This window comes from Talpa occidentalis, unplaced genomic scaffold, assembly GCF_014898055.3.
Source record: "Talpa occidentalis isolate TD23 unplaced genomic scaffold, MPIMG_talOcc4v2.1 talOcc4.15, whole genome shotgun sequence".
In the NCBI taxonomy this organism is placed as follows: Eukaryota; Metazoa; Chordata; class Mammalia; order Eulipotyphla; family Talpidae; genus Talpa; species Talpa occidentalis.
In genome coordinates this window covers 51548202-51570638 of record NW_023601543.1, presented here as the reverse complement: position 1 = coordinate 51570638, position 22437 = coordinate 51548202, and the positions used below count along the sequence as shown (strand labels likewise).

At 40.8% G+C, this 22437-nt stretch overlaps 2 protein-coding genes and 1 pseudogene across 3 annotated transcripts in view; 2 read left to right on the top strand and 1 right to left on the bottom strand.

The window, feature by feature from the left end:
• LOC129145878 (uncharacterized) overlaps nucleotides 1-5556 on the top strand; it is a 35827-nt gene extending 30271 nt beyond the window's left edge. The window contains exon 2 of one of the 2 annotated variants that reach the window (XM_054695700.1): nucleotides 5518-5556. The gene's annotated coding sequence lies outside the window, so the exon portion shown is untranslated. Of the gene's footprint in view, nucleotides 1-5191; nucleotides 5403-5517 lie in introns of those variants that run through there. The other variant, XM_054695701.1, reaches the window with a different exon arrangement.
• The window catches only part of ARHGEF9 (Cdc42 guanine nucleotide exchange factor 9), a 262188-nt gene that overhangs the window by 94816 nt on the left and 144935 nt on the right, over nucleotides 1-22437 (top strand). The window contains exon 2 of the mRNA XM_054695699.1: nucleotides 5518-5697. Coding sequence (XP_054551674.1) covers nucleotides 5518-5697 — 180 coding nt within the window. The remainder of the gene's footprint in view (nucleotides 1-5517; nucleotides 5698-22437) is intronic.
• Nucleotides 11785-12464, bottom strand: LOC119246392 (peroxiredoxin-1-like; annotated as a pseudogene).

The following is a 22437-nucleotide window of genomic DNA, read 5'->3' as shown; positions in this document are numbered from 1 at the left end:
ACCAACTCAGAAAATCTTATAAAGGCAAAAATCCCCTCATGTCCCTCCTTGTACTTGCAAAGTTTCTCAGAAGGCAGGCCCAGCTAATCTACCTTCATAGCAGTTACTGTTCGGCACTAAACTTTCAACCTTTTCCCCTTGTACTTCTTTCCATTAAAGCTTTAATATTTTTGGCATCCACCCAGGCTAATTAAATAACTATTTTGGGGGTGGCATTGTTCAGCAGAGGGCAAGAGCAAGAAGACAAGTTGTAAAGCTCCGAAAAACTGAGTGAGAGCTGTGATCCCTTGTGTTTTTTTTTTTTTTTCTGTGTTGGTAAGACCTGGCATTGGGAATGTTCCTTATCTGACCCAGCATATAATTTATCAGAAATACCAAATTGAGAGTGGCACAGGGATTCTTGGGGAGAATGAGGGAGGCATAAAGAGAGGCAACTGTAGATCCCAGACTAGGAAGGTCCTCTAAGGGCAATAGTTCATGCAGTGTGATCCAGAGACTCCTGGTGCCTAGCAAACAGTGTTTTAACAAGCACTCCAGGGTATTGAGAGCTACTGATTTATGTCATTTTCAGAGTGGTCAGGTCTCCCTAGAGAGAAACCAGCTAGCTGCCTTCTTTGCAGGCAATGTGAAGAATTCACAAAAGCTATGCTACAGAATAAGGTCAACTAGAGATCCGGTTCTGCTTTACCATCTACTAACTGGTGACTGAGGGTTACATGGTTAGCCTCACAAGTTACCTTGGAGAGTTGTAAAGCTTGAGATAGCAAAAGAAACCCAATGTCTGGTACATGTTTTCAACAAATCTAAGTATCCCTTCCTACTTCCTTTTCTTTCATCTTTCTTCTCTTCCTTCATTCCTTCCCCTTGAAAGGGCCTACTGGTCATTCCAGGTTAACTGTAGATGTATGTCTCCTTGATCAGAGACCACCCTCAGAGGTGGTCATATTTCCAGGATAAATGTCAGGGCACATGGTTCTAATAACAGATGTATCTATTTGTAGGATTAGTGAGCTAGAATATTTGGAATTAGGAGTGTGTTGGGAAATCTAGATAAAAAGTAATAGGATTGGGCCTCCCCAGTGGCACAGCGGTTGAGCGCTGGGTTGCAAAGCTGCCCGCGGCCTCTGCAGCGCCGGTTCAATCCCCGGCTGCTCCCCGGCCACCGGAGGAGGGTCCCACATGGCGCGCAGACCTCTCCTGCCGCCCGCTGCTCCCCTCAGCAGTGTACTTCGGTCCTTCTGCCTGCTCTGTTCCCCGCTCTGGCTCTGGTGAATTCTCTCACCCTCCCGCATTTCTGACTGTACCCAGTGCATGTATAAACAAAAACAAACAAACAAATAAATAAATAAAATAAAAACATGCCTCTAAAAAAAAAAAAGTAATAGGATTGAATTTCTTCTTTAAAAATATTATGGGGGCCTCCCCGATGGTGCAGCAGTTGAGTGCCATGCTGCAAAACTGTCCACAGCCTCTGCAGTGCCGGTTCGATTCCCTGCTGGCCAGGGAGAACCCCACATGGCGCAGCAGAACTCTCCTACCTTGTCTGCTGCTCCCCTCAGCAGTATCTTTGCTCCACCTGCCTGTTCTGCTCCCCGCTCTGACTCTGGTGAATTCTCTCATCTTCCTGCACTTCTGAACTGTACCCCAGTTCTTGTATAAAATAAATAAATAAATCTTAAAAAAATGATTTTATGAATCTCCACCCTTTCCCATCCTTCTTTTGTGAGATTCCATTCCTTGGTAACCCAATTACATGTTGACAGTTCCATTTTGGTTAGTTTCTCTGGCTCCTAGTCCTTACCTCCCATTGCTGCTATTTCCCTAGGTTTGGCCTTTTCTTAATATGTTCTTGCAGGGCAAACTTCTTTTCTATAATTTCTTCTGAGTCTGGCTCCCAATACTGTATAACTCTCTCCTCTGACCTCTCTTGAGCTTCAAATCTATGTGCATGTCCTGCTGGCCCCCCACATTTAGCACACTAAAGATAAAAATTGTCATTTCTTTTCCCCTTCACAAACCAGCATTTCCTCTTTACTTACCCTCAAACTTTGATTATCACACATGAATTGGCCCCCATCCAAGGAAATGAACTTTGATCTTTCCCTTTCCTTAAACTATGTTTAAGAACCTTAAAATGTGTTTTAGCCTACCTTTCTACCCACCCTTCCCCTTCCCATCCCTAGTCCTTTCCAAATTCCTCTATTTGTTTGCCATCAAATTCCCTATAATCCTTACCTCTGAGGCTTTGCTTAATCTCATTCCTCTGCCTCCAATGTCCTTTCTTTTCCCTACTCTGTTACAATCCTACCCATTCTTTAAGGACTGCCTTCAATATCCCACAAGACTGCTCTAGAGCCCAGTAACCACATATGATCCTACCTTTGTCTAAAGTCTTACATTAAGCCAACATACTAGGTATTCTATAGTGAGGGTTTTAGTCCATTCTCTCCACAATACTGCTGATGAGGTAGGCATCATTATCCCCATTTTGCATATGTAGAAACTGGGACAAAAGGTTGTATAGTTTGAAATTTTCCTTGGCTTTTGTGATATTGCAGTCCTTGGTATGCTAATTACATACTAACAGCTCTATTTTGGGTTGCTTGTCTGATTCCCCATCTATTCCTCACCTCTCATTGTCACTGTTACTTTCCAAAGTAGCAAAGCCCAGAATTGAAGCTAGGCTTGCCTGCTATTAACTGTCTTTGCATACTGCTTGAATGGTACCTCACTGTTGGTACCCAAAGGACCTTTGATCTTCAGGTTAGAACCATAGCTCTATCACAGTAAGCATATTCCTGCCCACAGTAGGAGCTCACTGAATAATTAATGGATAGGGAATGGATGAGCAGATAAAAATGCATATTTATGAAAAAATTATGTTAAAAGTCAATTCTGTACACAATAGAAAGATTTGAAACCAACTTTCAGCCGAGATTTAGCTTACTTTTATAACAACTCAGAGGACAGGGGAAAAGCATCCCCTTGCTCCCACTGGCATTGTGATCAGAGAGCACAGGAGCCCATACAGTTACCAGATGCATTGGGATTGGCCTTCCTATTATATCTACACACATATAGGTGAACTCTTGGTTAAGTGTGTTATAGCTCATTAAGGAGATAGGGGTATAAAGTTATCCCCATTTAACAGGTGAGAAAAATAAATGAGACCCAGAGGCAGCACTGTTTCTAAGAGGAGTCCAAAGACAAACTCTTTCTGCATTTGGATTCTGACTACAATATTTACTGACTGTGAATTTGGGCAAATCATTTAACCTCTCTGAGTTTTAGCTCAGAGGACATATATAAGATAGGAATAAAATAATTATCTCCTTAAAGGACTGCTATGAGGCTTAAATAATACATGTGTAAAGTGCTTAGAATAGTGCCGAACACAGTAATACATAGTACTAATTAATATCATCATTTGATTACACATTCAGCAAGTAGTAGAACAAGTTTGTAAATCCAAGTGTTCTTTTTCTGCCTTTTCTATTCATGGTGTTATGCTCGGGAAAAAATGGTCTAGCAGGCTGGCTATCTAGTGACTGTAGGCAACTCGCTCCTATATTACAATAAATCTATAAAAACAAGGGCATAGGGTGATGGTTTTTGAAGTGTTTTTCGGTTCTGGGCTGTGTGATATGAGGGCCTAGATAAATTAGCTGGATTAAATGTGGACAATAGTGAGCCAACTGCTGTTGGGAGAAGCCACACATGGCGTCCCTAAAAAGAAGACTGCTTGCTAGAAAGAGCATCAGCAGTGTAATCAGTGCACCTGGGCCTGGGGGAACCTCATACAACATCACAGATGGTATCCTGAACAGAGGATTTTTAATTTATGACAAGGTACTCTTTTTACCCTTGATAAAAGCCAAGGATATAGCTTTAAATCAAAAGCTCTCATGGTGCTCTGGGTTGAGGCTGTTGTGCTTATTGAACTCCGGTAATATCCAGTTGGAACCCATCATTGGCAGGAGAAGTGAGACTTCTGTATGAACATTTATTTTATTGAAGCCAACAAGTAACAATTCATCTTCTCCATGGAGGCAAGGACAAAAAGATACTGTCTTTTAGTGCAATTGGAAAAAAATAAGCTCAACATAAAAATGAATCTCCTCATAGACAGGGGCACAAGTTACTAAAGGTGGTTGTCCATATCTCCTTCTTTTAAGAATGGGAACTATATGGTTTGTGATATTATGGATAGAGTTCTATAAATAAAATATAGATAATGAGAAACATTGGTAGTATAGTATGTTGGGCATTAGAACATATGCAGTTAGGAGACCAGATTCCATGATTTACTGTGTTTGGCCGAAGAATCAGATCTGAGCCTCAGTTTTCCCATCTTTAAAATGTGGGTAAGAATTAAGTGATGTGGTAGTTGTGAATATTTTATAAACTGTGAAGCATGAGGTACATGAGAAGTGTTGTAAAAGGTCCTTGGGGAATCAGTCCTTCTTCAAAGTCAGCTGATGGAAAAGCTGAGTAGAGGACATGTTCAGTAGTTCAATGCTGAGGAGAGAGTGATTGAGTCTTTTTGCCTGAGGGGCAAATTCTCTATTCTCGAATTTGTTTCTATAAATGTTCAGAAGAGTGATATTCCATTCAAGCTGAAACCAGTTGGGGGAAAAAAGAGAACAAATAACACAGTGGTCAGGATGGTAGCCAGAAGGAGGCAGAGTATTCTGCAGCCCTATCCTCATCAGTGTTTAAACGAGTGTTGTGAACATATATGTGTGTGTTCATGTGACAGTGGGATAGATGTCTGCTTACTTCTGTGTTGAGCCCAGACCTGCTGACCATGAAGACCAAAGACCAGGGTTAACTTCCCTGTGACAGAGTTTTGCCATATAGCAAATACAGATGCCAACCTAGCCCTTCTACATATCTCACAGGGTAGTTGAACAAACCAGAGTAAATCTGTGTCAAGCTTGCATTTTCTGGGAGCAAGATATAACAGAAAGACATATTATTTCATACCCTTGACCTCTTTGGATGGGATCATGCATGGGTGAGAATAGGAGGCTGTAGGACTGGGGTTTATTGTATGTGAGGAATAGCATGGAATCCCTGGTATTGGCGGCAGTACCAAGGAGAAAGAGGAAAGGGGAAGAATACAGAAAATTTAGAGCAAGTTTGCTTGAGCAGTTTTAGATATTGATTCCAGCCTCTCTACCCATTCCAGGGCTGCCTTGCAGCACCAAGGATTGATGGACTGGAACACTCTTCTCTAAGAAGGAGCTCTTGAGAAGGAATAAAATATAAAGCCTATGTATTCCATATTCACATTCTTGGTCATTCTACCCACTGGTTAATGGAGAGTTGACACTATTGCTTGTCTTGTGATCCAATGAAGCTTGTGCTCACGGTGTCATCTCCCTCTCTCCTACTCCTCATCACTAGTATGTGTTTATTTTAATAAGTAGTAGAGCTCTGTGGGGGAGGGGGTGAAATGGGCAAATAAGGCAGCCAGCTGTGCGGACTGAACACATTCTCATTTTGTCTCCTAAGCTGATCACTGGAGATTCCATCGTTAGTGCTGAGGCAGTATGGGATCACGTCACCATGGCCAACCGGGAGTTGGCATTTAAGGCTGGCGACGTCATCAAAGTCTTGGATGCTTCCAACAAGGATTGGTGGTGGGGCCAGATCGACGATGAGGAGGGATGGTTTCCTGCCAGCTTTGTGAGGGTGAGTGCCAGCCTTCACTCTCCTCTCCTGTCTCCTTTGCTCTCTGCCCCTGGCTTCCCCCTGACCAACCCCTGTTTTCCTGTTCATTCCTCTACTTAGTGGCCCTTACTTTTTTCACAATTATTTTGGTCTCCTACCCAGGACCTAGTCTTCCTTTAATCTATGTCCCTCTTATTTTAACACCTTTCCTTTTATCTTATTTATTTTAACAATCCTTGTCTCCAGCCTCTTACCTCCTTACCTTCTGTGACATTGTAATCACTTCTCTATTGGTTATGATAGTTTGTAAAGACCCTTTTAACTCTATATTGCTGTGAACTTTTACCTTTCTTATTGCTCTTCTTTTTTCTTTATTTTTTCCTCTTTTTTTAATCCAGATCATCCCCACCCCCATTCCTCTCTGCTGCCTTTGTCTCCTTTCTCTCATTTATGGAAGTGTAAACATCCTTGTGTGTTGTCTCAAGGTTGTCTTCTGCTGTTAACTTAGGATTTTGGGTTCCCTACCTTCAGTAGGGCTAGATTTTACTCATTGAAAATCTTACTTTTCACATAAATCGGGTGACTGTGATCTAAGATATGTGGAGGTGGAAAGCAGGCAGCCTGATAGGGCTTATGTGACTGTGAACCTTTTGACATTGTACTATGAAGAATCTAGCCTTAACAGAATGGACTTTTGGGAGGAGGCTCCTTAACAGTTTCTGTTGCTTCTGAATCACTAATTAGCAGGATGTTATGGGGAAGAGTATTGACCTGGTGTTACGCTCTTGGCCTTCCTTAGAGTTATAAGCTAGAATCAGCCCCTTGGCAACTGAGAGCTCAGATTTTACCCATCCACCAAATGGGATTGGCAATTCTTTCATGCCAGAAGATATCAGAGTGAATGGCTACATGGGAAAACTGCTTTGTGGCAATACAGGTAACAAAGCTACACGAGGGTGTCTTATGACCATCCTTATCATTCTTTTGTAAGATAAGTTTGAAGTGTTGGCCCCAAACTCAAGATTGGAGTCCTTGGGTCCTTGGAAGATAAAATGCCTTAGGACAGGAATGACGGCTTCAGGATCAGTGTGATAAGAGGGAAGGATCAGGACATTTGGAATTAGAAACCTAAAATGCAGTCTCCATTTTACTACCTCCAAGCTCTGGTTTTTCACAAGATTTTTTTTTTTTTTACTTCCTTGAACCACCTTCCTTTTTTCCTCATCTGAAAAATAAGGAGAGCAGACTTTTTAGGAGAACTAAATTAATCCCAAGAAACTCTATGTATCAAAGCTCTATATATCAAATAATAGTGGTTGAAAAAGGCCTTTCTCTTGAAGGGCTGCAACCTCATGAAGCACTGTTATCTGGTTAGAATGATTTCAGTAAGGGAATGAGAGAAATGGACAAGATGACCTTTCATCTTCTTCTATTCTACGAGTCTCCTAATGAAATATCCAATCCATTTTCATCTGCATATTTGGTGTTTTCCATCAGAGTTTCCAAATGTCCATATATATCCCAGTTCAGCTTTGCTGGTTGATGATTCAGTCCCAGGCATAGTCAGTAAGAGCACATTGATAACCATGTGCTTTTGGGACTAGTGCTTGAGGCCCTGTGCACATACAGGTTGTATGTCTTTTAATAATAGCCCTTATCTTTAAAAGAAGGATTAAACTGTACCCAGGGATGTCAACCAAATCCAGATGCATTTCATTTCAGTGAAATGTCATTTTTATAATAAGCAGTTAATAGAGGGATGAACCAAATAATTGAGCGAGGTAAAATGGCTTGGGGAGGCAAATGGCAGGACCAGGCATCAAAATGCCAATGAACTGGCACTGATGTCTGTATGTTCAAGGCAAAAGGAAGTGTTCCTACAAGCACATAGCCCCAGTAGCTACTTAGGTAGGCTGAAGCTGACCTTTGAGAAGACCACTGACTAGCCCAAGCATTAATATAGAGTGTAGCCTAAAGTTTCTCAATCCTGACTGTATAATGAAATAAATCACTTGAGTAGCTTAAAAAACAACAATAACAACAAAAACAACAACAACATTATAACCCAGACTCCAGAATACTTAAATCAGAATCTTTGATTTTGGGAACCATTGGTCTAGGCCATCACAGTCCAATAGAAATATAGTGTGAGCCACAAATAAAATTTTGTAGCCACCACACTGAAAATGATAAAAAAATCCAGGTTAAATATATTTACTTAACCCAATGTAGTAAACACATTATCATGTAACATTATATATTATCACTATAAAATTATGAATGATATATTTTACTGAGTCTTTGAAATCTGGTGTTTTCTGCACTTACCACACATCTCAATTCACATTACTTATATTTCAAGTGTTCATTAGCCACATGTGTATAGTTGTCACTATATCGTATTGCATAAGTCTAAACTGAAGACTGTGATACTAAACCACGAGCATTAATGGAAGAGCCTAAATCATAAGTTATAGCTCCAATATTCTGTCTACTATATTAATATTTATTATTTGAGTAACTAAGGTAGTATTCCATGTAGCCTGATTGTATTCAGTATGAAAATTTGATCATTGTGAAAATTTGTTTCAATAACTGAGTCATCTTCAGATGTCTAAAGGGGAGTACCATGGAATCTTAGGGTCCAGCTGTTGTGGTGTCACCAGTAAAAGGAAATTGGGTCAGGCTTTTGCAGGAATAATGTGAATATTGGCTCTATGGTAGTCCTTCCACTTCTCATGAATGAGTGTTTATATGTTAGTTTACATTTCTGGTAAGATTGAGTGATACTCAAAGGATTGCATGATGAAGGTTATAGAGGCTCTTTTCCAGTTGATATCTAAAATAAAATTTCTTTTTTTTAAAAGATTTATTAATTTATTTATTTATACAAGCACTGGGTACAGTCAGAAGCGCCGGAGGGTGAGAGCATTCACCAGAGCCAGAGCGGGGAGCAGAACAGGCAGACGGATGAAGTACACTGCTGAGGGTCACAGCAGGCGGCAGGAGAGGTCTGTGCACCATGTGGGACCCTCACCCGGCGGCCAGGAATGGAACAGGCACTGCAGAGGCTGCGGGCAGCTTCACAACCTAGTGTTCAACTGCTGCGCCACTGGGGAGGCCCTAAAATATCATTTCTATTTCTATTCTTCTACATTGATTTTAGTTGAGAGTAGAGAAGTATTGTGGAAATAGTGCTAAATAACTATATTAGGAAATGAGAGATCTGAGTTCTAGTCATTGTTCTGTCACCCATTCGGTATATGATCATGGTTTTTTGTTTTCTTCATCTCTAAAGCTCCTGCTAAAATCTGTGCAAATTCTGATATGTCTAGGTAAGGCACAGAGATATATCACATTGAACTTTGAACCTTCATTAGTGCTGGTGTAGTTGGAAGACAGATGAGTGATTCCTGGAATGCTGTGTCTTCTTGTTATAGGATAGTAGCCCACTTTATCCAGAATTATCCTGAGCTAATAGTTCTAAGTTATTTGTCATATAATATGAAAGTATAGTGACAAAAACAAGATTTTCCCCCTAACTTCATAGTAACCAGACACCTTTGTAGATCATTAGATAAAACTGGCCACTAAAGTAAGTGGGATATCGCCAGTCCCTAACTGGTAGTCTCATTGCTGAGTAAAGTTCCTAATCCTAGTGTCAACAGACAGGGAAGTGGGTGTGTGGCTCCTAAGCCTTCTCTCAACATCCCCTCAAAACAGGTGAATAAACTAGCAGCATACCAGCCACTTTCCACTACTCTCTTTACCCATTACAGAGATAGACTGAGGGGTCCTGCAAGTCTGGGAAATGGTCTCTTAAGATCCCCTGGTCAAGACTGAATAGAGAACAGACACTGGTAATGGCAGACAGGGAGTCAGCATCTATTGATTTGAGAAAAAGCAAGGAAACGATACTCCATAGAGACCTCTCTGGGCGTGAGAAAGAGACTTGGGGAGGTGCTGGAGGAAGGGCTCTTTATAGGTTTTAGGACTGGGGTTTGAGAGCAAAGGACTTAAACTTTATTGACTGACAATGCAAGGAGAGTGGGCTTGCTAATGTCCATTATTGTTGCTAATTATGGACACCAATCAGCTGCAGTCTGTTGGTTGTGCAGGGCTCATGATCATCTTCAAGGTGAATATCTCACAGATGCTATATGCCTGCAGCTCCAGTTTAAACTCTTCTGGTCTCAAGGTCTGTTACTATTTCTTCTGGGGCTACAACTCCCTTTTTCCCTTAGCAATCAACTTGATGAGCTGTGGGAAGATAGCTCAGAAATGGTTAAACAAACAAACAACAACAAAAAACAATGAACCATGAAAATTTTTGGCAGCAGATTTCCTAGCCTAGAGTCATCAGGTTTTTAACCTCTTGTTTACCAGCCCATGGGAACAGCAAAATTTTTTTTAAGATTTATTTGTGCATATAAGAAATGGGTTGTATACCAGAGATATGGGGGGGTGAGAGGCTTCACCAGAGAGAGTGGTGAGCAGAACAGTCAGATCTACTGAAATACACTGCTGTGGGGAGCAGCGGGTGAGACAGCGAGCAGTGGAGAGGTCTGCTGCGCCATGTGGATTGCTCCCTGGCTGGGGATCGAACTCGTGCTGCAGTGGCTGGCAATAGTTTGATAGTGCTGTGTCTTTAACCCCTGCACCACCAGGGAGACCCCAGAATAGCAAAAATTTGCAAATTTTTTGTGCTTGATTCCTGTCCCTGTACCTATTTTTATCCTAAGACCCTTCCTTTCTCACTGGAATCATAATCTAGGGTGCTTAGTGTGATTCTGTCCAAACTAGCTCTTCCTATTTTTAATCAGATTGAAGCCCAACATGGAGTCTAAAAAACCCAGAATCTTGCCTGAGTTCTGCTGTTAGATACATACAGCTTAAACAACTTCCTGTGTATGTTTGAATTTCAGTTTTTCTCCTTGTAAAAACGGGCATTATTGGGTTTTCTGAAAGTTCATGATGAATATCTGTAAATAACAATTTTGATACCATTTTGACTATTATACAAGAAATTTCTGGATATATGTGACTTCTACCCAGCCTAATATTTGCCTCCCTTCTTCAGTATTTCATTAGGTATGTGTGCACATGTATGTGTGTAGATTCTCTCCCTTATGTAATGTGTCACATGGCTTCATAAGACCAGTGAAGCAGTTGCTGCACCTCCCTAACAGTTGTTGAACTTTATTAGGTGAATTAGCAAATTAGAACTGGCTGAACATCAGTCCCCAGATCTTGCTGTTCCTATTTTCAGCTGCATTCCTGGCCTGGGTTTCCCTCCTGGGAAACTTATATGAGTGAAGTGGTCTATAATTAGGGCAAGAGAGGGCCTGTTTCTAGTTGATACATCTATGCCCCATCTATAGGGTGCAAAAGTGACTTGAAAATGGTTCTCATCCATGGGATAGGATATAGGAAGGAGAGAGTATCTATGAACAAAGATCCTCTAGTTTTTATGTAAACAATCTGTATTTTGAAAACATTCACATTTTTTAAAAGAAACAGTGTGAGGGACAAACAACACACCTCTAGGCTAAATTTTTCTTCCCACTCTTCGGTTTCAGCTTGTGATTTCCTCACTGTTTAAATGCTGAGGTAACAAGTCCTAGAGAATGAATGTGCCTTGCTTATTAATGTAGGGATTTGCGACAAAGCCAGGACTTGAACCCAGGCCTCCCGAATCTTATTTGAGACAGTTGATTTAGAGTCTTTGTCTTTGTATAGTGTTTGCGCTTCTTCAGATAGTATTTCTATCATGTTGTTATTTCCTATAAATTGGCCATAATTTTCTATTTCTTTGTATGACTTGTAATTTTTTTCTCAGTTCAACTTTAATAGAAACTACAAAATATCAATAGTGATGTCCCATTGCTACATTCATCAGTTGGCCTGCCCTGTAGTACAACTCAAGCCAGTGTTTCCAAGGGAAGAAAGGTTGGCCCTCCAGTGCCTGTAGGAAACGCATGTCCTTCCCCATACCACATGTGAGCTGAGTCTAAGGTCTTGTGTTTTAAGCATGACAGTAATAAAATGAAGTTTGGTTTTTATGACTGCTCACTGAAGCCCAGCCCTAAAATGGCTCAGGGCTCACTTCTACTTAGAGAAATATTCTGTGCTCTTCTAAACATCAGGCTTGAAGTTATCACTACCAAGTTTTCAGCTGCTTGCTGGGCATACTTCACAATGTTTGTCAGGGAAATGGAAGGCCTGAGCTAGTCTCAGAGCCTCATCCACAGAGGGACCAACAGGGAGATCATTTACAGTCATCTGATGAAAGACATGGTGATCACCAATGACAAAGATGCCTTTCTCTGAATCAGAGGCCTTCCTCAGCATTTCAGACCACATAATTCTGAGCAATGGTGTGTATATGGTATGACAATAAGGGAATATTTAGGGGGCCAAGTCCTCCTTGTTATTTGGATGTGCTGATCCATGTCAAGTGACAGAAATGTGAATCCACAGAAGCACCCATCACTTGACAGTTGAGTTGCTTAAATTCTTCTGCTCTGTCATTGAAAACAATGATCTCCATGGGTCACACAAAGGTGAAGTTGAGGGTAAAAGAAGAACATATATTTTTCTTTGTTGTCAGACAGTCTGACATCTTTGAATTGACCATCTGACATAACAGCTGTGAATTTGAAGTTGGGAGCATGATGCCCAATTTTGGCATTTCCTGAAGACACCTTGCTACTAGCAGCTCTGACATAGAACCCCCAAGGATGAGTCAGAAAGTAGCTATTTTTTTGTTGTTGTTGAAAACTGGGCATTTTGAAATCAGATATCCCCAACTTCTCTGGTTTTTGCTGTGTTAGTTGTTCAGAGATGCAGTTGTTTCATTTGTTTAGATTTCCAAACTTTTTTTTTTTTGGTAAAGACTATATTCCTTGTCATGTGTGGTCACTGAAATCTCTGCTACTTTCATCTTATTGATCAGCCAGTGACTTGAAAAAGCTTACTTTAAATACCTGGAGCCAAGAAGAAGAAAAACTACTCTCCTGGTCTTTGCAGCTTAGCTTTAAACTGGAATACTCTTTCAACACTATTCCAGAATGCCCACAAATCTGCCTTAGGCTTTTCCTACTCTCCTTGGAACCCATAGATGATCCAGAAGTACAAACTTATAATTGTCTCAGACTTTTTCTGAAAATTCAAATGGTCCTAGGCATGTGTTGCACTTCAACTTCCTGAGTACAGTGACCCTTCTGAGTCCTTTTTCTCCCCCCAAAAAAGTCTTCTTCAATTCCCTCTTTCCTGTGCTATTGGTTATGTTTGTTACTTGCCCCTTCTGCCATCCCTTGGGTGGGCATGGGCTATGTATGTCTTTAAATTTTCAACACAGGAAGCCACAGCCTGGAAAGCCAATTCAGTCTGAAGGGGTTGGGGGACAAAACAAACTGTTTTGTTTTGTCTGTCCTTCAGGGCCAATCAGATGAAAATACACAGGTAAAATACACTATATTTTAAGAACAGGTCTTTAGACCCTGGTACCATCAAGGTGCATGAGGAATGTGGGCCACCCTCCTCTCAGCTGCTGGAGAAAAGAGAATGGTAGACAGATGAGTTAAAATATCTCAATGCATTAAGCAGTGTCCTGGATGCTGTAAATTTTTGATTAGATTCTAGAATTCTGAAACAAAAAAATGGTTGTGTTCAGTCTTTGCTAGTTTAGGATTGTTTCAGTGGAGGGATTATTTAGGATAGTTTAGGATTGTTTCAGTGTACATCCTAATATCCCATTTTTAGTGAAATTATACCCTCCTAAATCTTAATACTGGGCTTTCTGGGTTATAGTACAATCATTAAGGGGCAGGCTTGGACTGGCTTGGGCTGGCTAACAAGACTTAACACTTGAGGACCTACCTCCCATTCTAGGTTAATGGTAACAGTGTTTAGATTTTTTGGGATAAATTCAGGTATGATCTTGTTTATCCATTTAATCTTGGAGTAGACATCGGTGTCTAGCTTTAACTATCTATGTAGACGATATTGGTTGTGGCCCTGTAGGTGCCTCCTGACAGGATATGAGTGGAGTCTGATTAGCAGGATGGGCCATTCTTCCTGAATTGCAGAAATTTCTCTTCTCCATAATAGAATTTCAAATGATATTATTAGCACTCATTTGCTTTTACATGCATCTTAATAATTTCTTATTGTGCATGTGCTTTAGATAACATTATCTAGTATGTACATCTTTTGGCTAATTGGAGAATAATTGTTTAAATTATGCTTATTAACATTGGTTTACAACACTATATATAATTTAGGGGTATAGATTCACACCTCTACAAATATATATTATCACACCATGCCCACTACCAAAACCTCAGTAATTTATTGGATTTCCTCTCCTCTCTGCTTCAACCACCCCACTCTATCCTTCTGGTAGCCTCTGTTCTGCAGTCAGATTTCAAGGGTTTGTTTTGGTCTGTTCCATTGCTTTGTCTATTTATAGGGATTTTTTTTTTTTTAATATGGAGCCATCTCCAGCTCAGAGAGAACTTTCAATCTAGCTTTTGCCTGACCAGGTAATTTCTTCCAAATTTAAGAGAATCCCCAAATTAAAAGCAAACTTGATGGCCATAACATTTATCCCCTAACCTCCAATCAGGGCTATAACTAAACCGTAGGACTTATGAAAACCTAGCCAGCAAAGTTTGAAATAAATTTATTTAAGGTTTCTAGTTGCTTACTCTTATGCTGTAGTCTAAGCCAATTCTTTTTGTACTAGGTTGATGTCATGTAAGAGCTGGCACCAGTAGAAAATACTCTGAATTGTGAAGAAACTTTCAAGTTTTCCTGTTTATCTATAATATGAATCAGTAATTTGGTTGGTTGCCTGAGTTGAAGACTGTAATCTGGAACCTGTTTTCCTCTGTGTAGTCAATCCCTAGGTTCATTTGGGGGATCAGCTTGGGCCTCCCTAATACCATGTCTACAATGTCTTGGTGATCTTGACTTGAGAAGAAAAAGATGTCATAATGGCGATGTCTATTTCTAAGGCTATTCAAGAATTGTCAAATTTTGCAAAATTATAATTATATATATGTGTATATACATTTTTTTCTTTTTTCTGTCAATAGAGATATCTTTATGAGTCAGGGTAAACCTCTTATCTTTTTCTCCTCATGATTTCCTATGACTAGTGTTGTTAATATTTCCTTGACATATAGTCCTGGACAAAAGTGATGGCAAAACTGCCTCCTGTAGCCAAGAAGGCAAGGGCTGAGATGCCTCAGATCTCCTCCAAGGCACACCAGAGAAACCATACTCAAAAGCCTGTGGGTCTCATTTTTGGGTTTTCAGAAATTAATCTTCTTTGCAGGACCTTGATTTAAGGTTCATTAGCATTGAATTAGAGAATTGACATTCCCTGCTTCAGTTCTGTTCCCAAATGAACGTGATTCCTAAAGTTAACACAAGGTACTCATTTCTGGAAGACATGGAAGCTGGTTGCCAATCTCTAGCATATGAGCCATGTGGCAAAGAGTCCGAGGGTTTCAGGCCTCATACACATTCTTATTAGAGATCCAGCCAGTGAGGGAATCTGACACCTTATGGTCTAAATATATTTAAGTACCATTGCCTTTCAGAAAAAAAAAAAAAAAAAAAAAAAAAAAAAACTCTTCTACCCAAAAGCGTGGATTAAAGCTAAATAGGCCAGCACTTAAAGCAGGAAGCCAGATGCCACCATTAAAAATGGTATCCTTGAGCGATTCACCATCTCAGTCCTTAGGGGACCAAACTATCCTCCCCTTTCCTTGGTTAGAACTCAGATTTAGTGATATCTGGGTCAAAAGCCAACTTTTGCTGAGTTTTTTTTTTTTTGCCTTAGAGTTTCCAAGGGGGTAGGTGGATGATGTTAAGAGTCCAAGGGAGTATAAAATAGGGAGCTTTGGGTAGAATCTCTTCTAATATTCTGAGGTTGAGTAGCCCTCCCTTCTCTATTGAAAATATGCTGTGTGTATCAGAGGTTAGTTTGTATGTGTTGAGCAGGAGGCATTCTTTGTGGAGGCACTAAGGAGTGATTGAAGGAGGTATAACATAGATAGCAAGATAGCAAGAACATTGGTTTGGGAAGTCAGATTTGAATTGAAGGGCAAGTTCTGCTTCTGATTCTCTGGGGGATGTCTGTCAGGGACCTTCTCTTTTCTGAGACTGAGTGTTTCCATTGACAGTTCAAGGAGTTGGACCAGTTTATTTCTAAAGAGCCTGTATGCACAGGCCTGATATTCTTCTGTGGTTCTATAAACAGAATTACCTGTGTTTATCAGCTTGCACCTACTGTGAGTTTGATGGAGCTGCGCAGTGGAGCAGCTGTGAGTTTGATGGAGCAAATTGGTTTGAAGGAGCTGCGCAGTGGAGCAGGAAGGATTTGACTTGGCATTATAGCTGTTGAATGGAGGGCGGAGGGATCATTGATAACACCCCATCTCCAGGTGGTAAGGCTGTTTCTACTGAGGCATCAGCCAGTGGTGGTATCAGCAATGGAAGGTGGCGTGAGGTGCATGAAGAGGCAGTTCAGCTCAAAAGCTGCCTTCCTTAGGGCCTCCCTGGTGGCACACACGGTTGAGCGCTACACTGTGAAGCTGTCCACAGCCTCTGCAGCATGGGTTCAATCCCAGCCAGCCTGCAAGAATCCCACATGGCGTGGCAGACCTCTCCTATCTTGCCCACTGCTCCCCTCAGCAGTGTACTTCAGTCTGTCTGCTTGTTCTGTTCCCCACTCTGTCTCTGGTGAATCCTCTCACCCTCCTGCGCATCTGGCCTATACCCCGGTGTAACACAACCAACCTATTCTGGGTAGGTTTATTAACGGTTCTAGCAGCCACATGGTCTTTGCCGTTGTTTGTAGTCGCAGTACTCCTCCGTACACTCCACTGCACTCCTCCACCCTCGACACCACACCACACTCTGCTGTGCCACTCTTATAAACCAGTCTCTTAGCCCAGGTGTGCCCAACGACACATGCCCACACCCACTCCAGGTGCCCGCCATCAGGCATGCATTCAGGACTACAGGGTTCTGTCATATATCCTAATGGTGGGAGGGCAGAAAAGCCTGATACCTTTTACCTACCCTACACCCAGTTCTTGTATAAATAAATAAATCTTAAAACAAAACAAAACAAAACTGGGCCTCCCCGGTGGCGCAGCGGTTGAGCGCTGGGTTCGAAGCTGCCCGCAGACTCTGCAGCGCCAGTTAGATCCCCGGCTGCTCCCTGGCCACCGGAGGAGGGTCCCACATGGTGCGCAGACCTCTCTTGCCACCCCCTGCAACACTCAGTAGTGTACTTCGTCAGTCTGCCTGCTCTACTCTCCGCTCTAACTCTGGTGATTTCTCTCACCCTCCTGCGCTCCTGACTATACCCAATGCTTGTATAAAATAAATAAATCTTAAAAAAAAAAAAAAAAAAAAAAACTGCCTTCCTATTTTTTGAGCAGCCAACCTCTAAGTTGAGACAATTTGTTTTTGATTTCTCCCAAAGCTACTCATCCATTGAGTAGGAAGCTTCCAGAGGTACAAATGTCCATTTCTCAGGATCCTCCATACAGATGCCTCTCTTTCTCTCCAAAGCCAGGATGCTCTTTATAATGAATCAGAGCTTCATATTTTGTAATTACAACTTTGTGCAATCATTGGGGAAAAAAGGTGAATAGAGACACCATTGAAAGGGAGCTCTGTAAGCCCACTTTCCTAGCACTTCCAATTGCCTATGTCAGCTAACCTTCCACAGGGACTGTCTCTTATGTCTCCATGCCCCTTAGGAAGTACTTTATTTTATTTTTTTTTTTGTGGGACCCTCGCCGGTGGCCAGGGATCGAACTGGTGCTGCAGAGGCTGCGGGCAGCCTCGCAACCCAGTGCTCAACCGCTGCGCCACCAGGGGAGGCCCAGAAAGCACTTTAAATTCTATAGGATTTAAGAGTCAGATAGAACTGACTTCACATTTTATATACAGTTCTTGTCAGTGGTGTGGTCTTTAACATACTTCTTCATTTGAACTTTTCTCACCTATGAAATGGTAAGTCCTGCTTTTTCTCAAATATAGGACCCTGACATTTGAATAGCATGCTACAGTTTAATGTGAACTTTTCAAACATGGTCATGATTTACCTTTCTCATAACAGACTTCTTTTTTTTGTTTTTTTTTTTTTTTAAATAATAAATTTTATTTTTATATTCCCATACAATGCGCAACCCCCCCATTCTGATCCCCAATCCCTCCCCCCTCCTGCCCCCCTCCCCCCAAAAGTGTCTCTGTTTCATAGTTTTTTGTTGATTCTGATTTTCACTTTCTTATAGTTATTCATTTTCCTGGTCCTTTATTTAAGTTTGCAAGATTCCTGCTATGAGTGAGACCATCCGGTATTTTTCTTTTTCTTTCTGGCTTATTTCGCTGAGCATGATCCCTTCCAGTGCCATCCAAGTTGCTGCAAATTGCATGTGTTTATCTTTTTTGAATGCTGAGTACTATTCCATGGTATATGGAATATGTACCACATCTTCTTGATCCAGTCATCTATTTTTGGGCATTTGGGTTGTTTCCAAAGCTTAGCTATTGTAAACAGTGCTGCTATAAACATAGAGGTGCAGGTGTCCTTTGGGTAAATACCTAGGAGTGGAATTGCTGGATCATATGGAAGCTCTATGTTTAGTAGGTCCAGAAATCTCCACACAGCTCTCCATAGTGGTTGGACCAGTTTGCACTCCCACGAACAGTGCAGAAGAGTTCCTTTTTCTCCACACCCTCGCCAACATTTGTTGTTGCTAGTTTTTTTAATATGTGCCATTCTCACTGGTGTAAGATGGTATCTCATGGTAGTTTTGATTTGCATTTCCCTGATTACAAGTGATGTTGAACATTTTTTCATATGCCTGTTGGCCATTTGCATTTCGTCTTCAGAGAAGTTTCTTTTTAGCTCTTCTGCCCATTTTTTTGACTGGATTATTTTCTTTGTTGTTGTTGAGTCTCATCACCTCTTTGCAGATTTTTGTGATGAGTCCTTTATCATTAGTGTTGTGTGCAAAAATGTTCTCCCGTTGGTGGGTTCTCTTTGTTTTTGTTATTGTCTCTTTTGCTGTGCAGAAGCTCTTTAATTTTGATGTAGTCCCCCAGCTGTTTATCTTTGCCTTCACTATCACTGCTTTGGGTGATGTGTCTGTAAAGAGGTCTTTGATGTGCAAATCCCGTAGTGTTTCGCCTATATTTCCTTCTATGTATTTTATGGTTTCAGTTTTGTATAGTTAGTTCTTAATCCATTTTGAGTTGATTTTTGTGTATGGTGTGAGGTAGTGGTCAAGCTTCATTCTTTTGCATGTAGCGACCCAGTTTTCCCAGCACCATTTATTGAACAAGCTTTCTTTGCTCCAATGCATAGTCTTTGCTCCTTTGTCAAAGATTAGTTGACCATAAATCTGTAGGTTTATTTCTGGATTTTCTATTGGATTCCATTTGTCTGTATGTCTGCTCTTGTTCCAGTACCATGCACTTTTGATGATTATGGCTTTGTAGTATAGTGTGAAGTCTGGGAGTGTGATGCCTCCATTCCCTTCTTTTTTTTTTTTTTTTTTTCAGGAGAGCTTTGGCTATTCGGGGTTTTTTGTGATTCCATATGAATTTCATCAATAATTGTTCTATTTCTTTGAAGAATGACATTGAAATTTTGATTGGAATAGCATTGAATCTGTAGATTGCTTTTGGTAGGATGGCCATTTTAATAATGTTTATTCTTCCAATCCATGAGCAGGGGATGTCTTTCCCTTTCTTTGTGTCTTCTTCTATTTCTTTTAACAGTGTTTTATAGTTTTCTTTGTATAGGTCCTTTACCTCTATTTTTAGATTTATTCCCAAATATTTGATTTTTTTTGTTTCAATAATAAAAGGGATGTTTTTTTTTTTATTTCTTCTTCTTCAGATTTATTGTGTATAGGAAGGCTACTGACTTTTGCGTGTTGATTTTGTGTCCTGCCACTTCACTGAACTGATTGATGAGTTGAATTAGTTTTTCTGTGGAGTTTTTGGGGTTCTCTATGTATATTATCATATCATCTGCAAATAGTGATAGTTTGACTTCTTCTTTTCCTATTTGGATTCCTTGGATGTCTTTCTCTTGTCTTATTGTTCTGGCTAGGACTTCCAGTATTATATTGAAAAGCAGTGGTGAAAGTGGACATCCTTGTCTTGTTCCAGATCTTAATGGAATTGCTCTCAGCTTTTCACCATTGAGAATGATACTGGCTGTTGGCTTGTCATAGATGGCCTTTATGATGTTGAGGTATGTTCCTTGTATCCCAAGAATTTCAAGGGCTTTTATCATGAATGGGTGTTGCACTTTGTCGAAAGCTTTCTCAGCATCTATTGATATTATCATATGGTTTTTATATTTCTTTTTGTTGATGTGTTGGATAACGTTGATTGATTTTCGGATGTTAAACCATCTTTGTGTCCATGGAATGAATCCTACTTGGTCGTGGTGAATTATCTTATGGACACATTGTTGGATTCTGATAGCTAAAATTTTATTGAGGATTTTTGCATCAGTGTTCATTAGGGAGATTGGCCTGTAGTTTTCCTTTTTTGTGTTGTCCTTGTTCGGTTTTGGTATTAGTGTAATGTTGGCTTCATAGAACGTGTTTCGTATTGTCCCTCCCTTCTCAATTTTTTGGAAGAGTTTGTAAAGGATAGGCACTAATTCGTCTCTGAATGTTTGGTAGAATTCATTTGTAAATCCATCAGGTCCTGTGCTTTTGTTTTTGGGGAAGTTTTTGATTACCATTTCAATTTCGCTGCTTGTAATTGGTCTGTTTAGGTGTTCTATTTCTTCTTTATCTAGCTTTGGGTGATTGTAGAGTTGTAGGAATTTTTCCATCTCCTCTAGATTGTTGAACTTGTTTGCTTGTAACTGTTCATAGTAGTTACTGATTATTCTTTTGATTTCTGCTGTGTCCGTTGTGATTTCTCCTCTTTCATTTGTGATCCTGTTTATTTGTGCTTTCTCCCTTTTTTCCTTTGTGAGTCTGGCTAGGGGTTTGTCTATTTTATTGATATTTTCAAAGAACCAGCTCTTGGTTTCATTGATCTTTTGGATTGTATTTTTAATTTCAATTTCATTTATTTCTGCTTTGGTTTTTATTATTTCTTTTCTTCTACTGGTTTTGGGTTTTTTTTTGTTGTTGTTGTTCTTTTTCTAGTTCTTTGAGCTTCGAGATTAGGTTGTTTCTTTGAGTTCTTTCTTGTTTCTTGATGTGAGCTTCTATTGCTATATATTTTCCTCTTATTACTGCTTTTGCTGCATCCCATACATTTAGGATATTGGTGTCCTCCTTGTCATTCAATTCAAAGAATATTTTTATTTCTTCTTTGATTCTCATAATAGACTTGTAAGGCTAGCATAGTAGAGTGGAGAGGCTCCATGGTTAAATTGAAAACCAGATCACAGAGAAACCAACTTATCTAGAGACCCATGTTTTTAAACCCCAGACTTCTTGGTTCTCCCAATTTAGTGCCTTCCCCATGATCATATGGAGCTCAAAAGTGCTAGTTGGTATGAAATTAAGTTAGCAACTCTGAAGTCTATGACTCATGAGGGATTAAGCTTGTTCTTCCCCTGAGAGGGATGCTTGATGATTGATTTAACTTTTTTTTTTTTTTTTTTTTTTTTTTTTTTTTTTTTTTTGGTGGGAGCCTCGCCAGCGGCCAGGGATCAACTGGCGCTGCAGAGGCTGCGGGCAGCCTTGCAACCCAGAGCTCAACCACTGCGCCACCAGGGGAGGTCCTGATTTAACTTTCCTGATGGGAAATGGCCACAGGTAATTTAGATGATCAGATCAGCCCAGAGGGCAGCCACCCAACAAAGGAGTGTCCCTAGTACTGTTAGAATCACAAACTCATGATAGTTTTAAGTAGGCAGATCTCTTTTGACTCCTCCTTTTGCTCCAGTCTCAGTGTAGGATTCTTAGCTCCTGCCTACTTGTAAGGTAAGGTAAAAAGTATCAGGCTTTTCTGCCCTCCTGCCATTAGGATAGATGATGGAACTCTGCGGTCCCGAATGCTTGCCTGATGGTAGGCACCTGGAATAGGGTGTGGGCATAATTAGATGGGATTCACCTGGGCTAAGACTGGGCGGCGTCACGGGAATGCCAGCAGAAGCAGGAGAGCAGAGAAGCAGAGAGAATGCCGGAGAGCCCAGAAAGAGTGAAGACTTGCTGGGGGCTGGGAGGCCTGCTAGCCTCCTACCAGCCATGTACCCTGTAAATCCCAATAAAAACCTGCAAAAGCCGCCGAGGACTCTCTAGGACTCCTTCTTTACCTGGTCTGCTGGATCAGAAAACCTGCCCTGTGCCCATTCCTGCCCCTACATTACTGAAGGCTGTTCCTCATCTGATGCAGGGTCAAAGTAAACCCTGTGAAGCCATATAAGAGCCATGCTTGTTGGCAGCATTGCTTTGGCTGCTGGTCTCCAAGCCTCTTTATGGTCTTCAAGGGCTGGATTTTCCCATTCTTGACCCCCCTTAGAGAGGTATGAACACATCTCATAGTAGATACAGGTAATAAAATCTCCAAGTCTACCAAATTTGGTTTTATAGTGTTTTCCCTTCACATTCTTAATTTTATCATTTCCAAGTCATTGCTATAATCTGCTCGCTAAAGCCATGCATCTGGTGCGGTGATTACAAAACTCAGGTGTGGGCTCAGTGGGGACCACAATATGTCAGTGCTAATGGTGAGGACTGAGTCTCC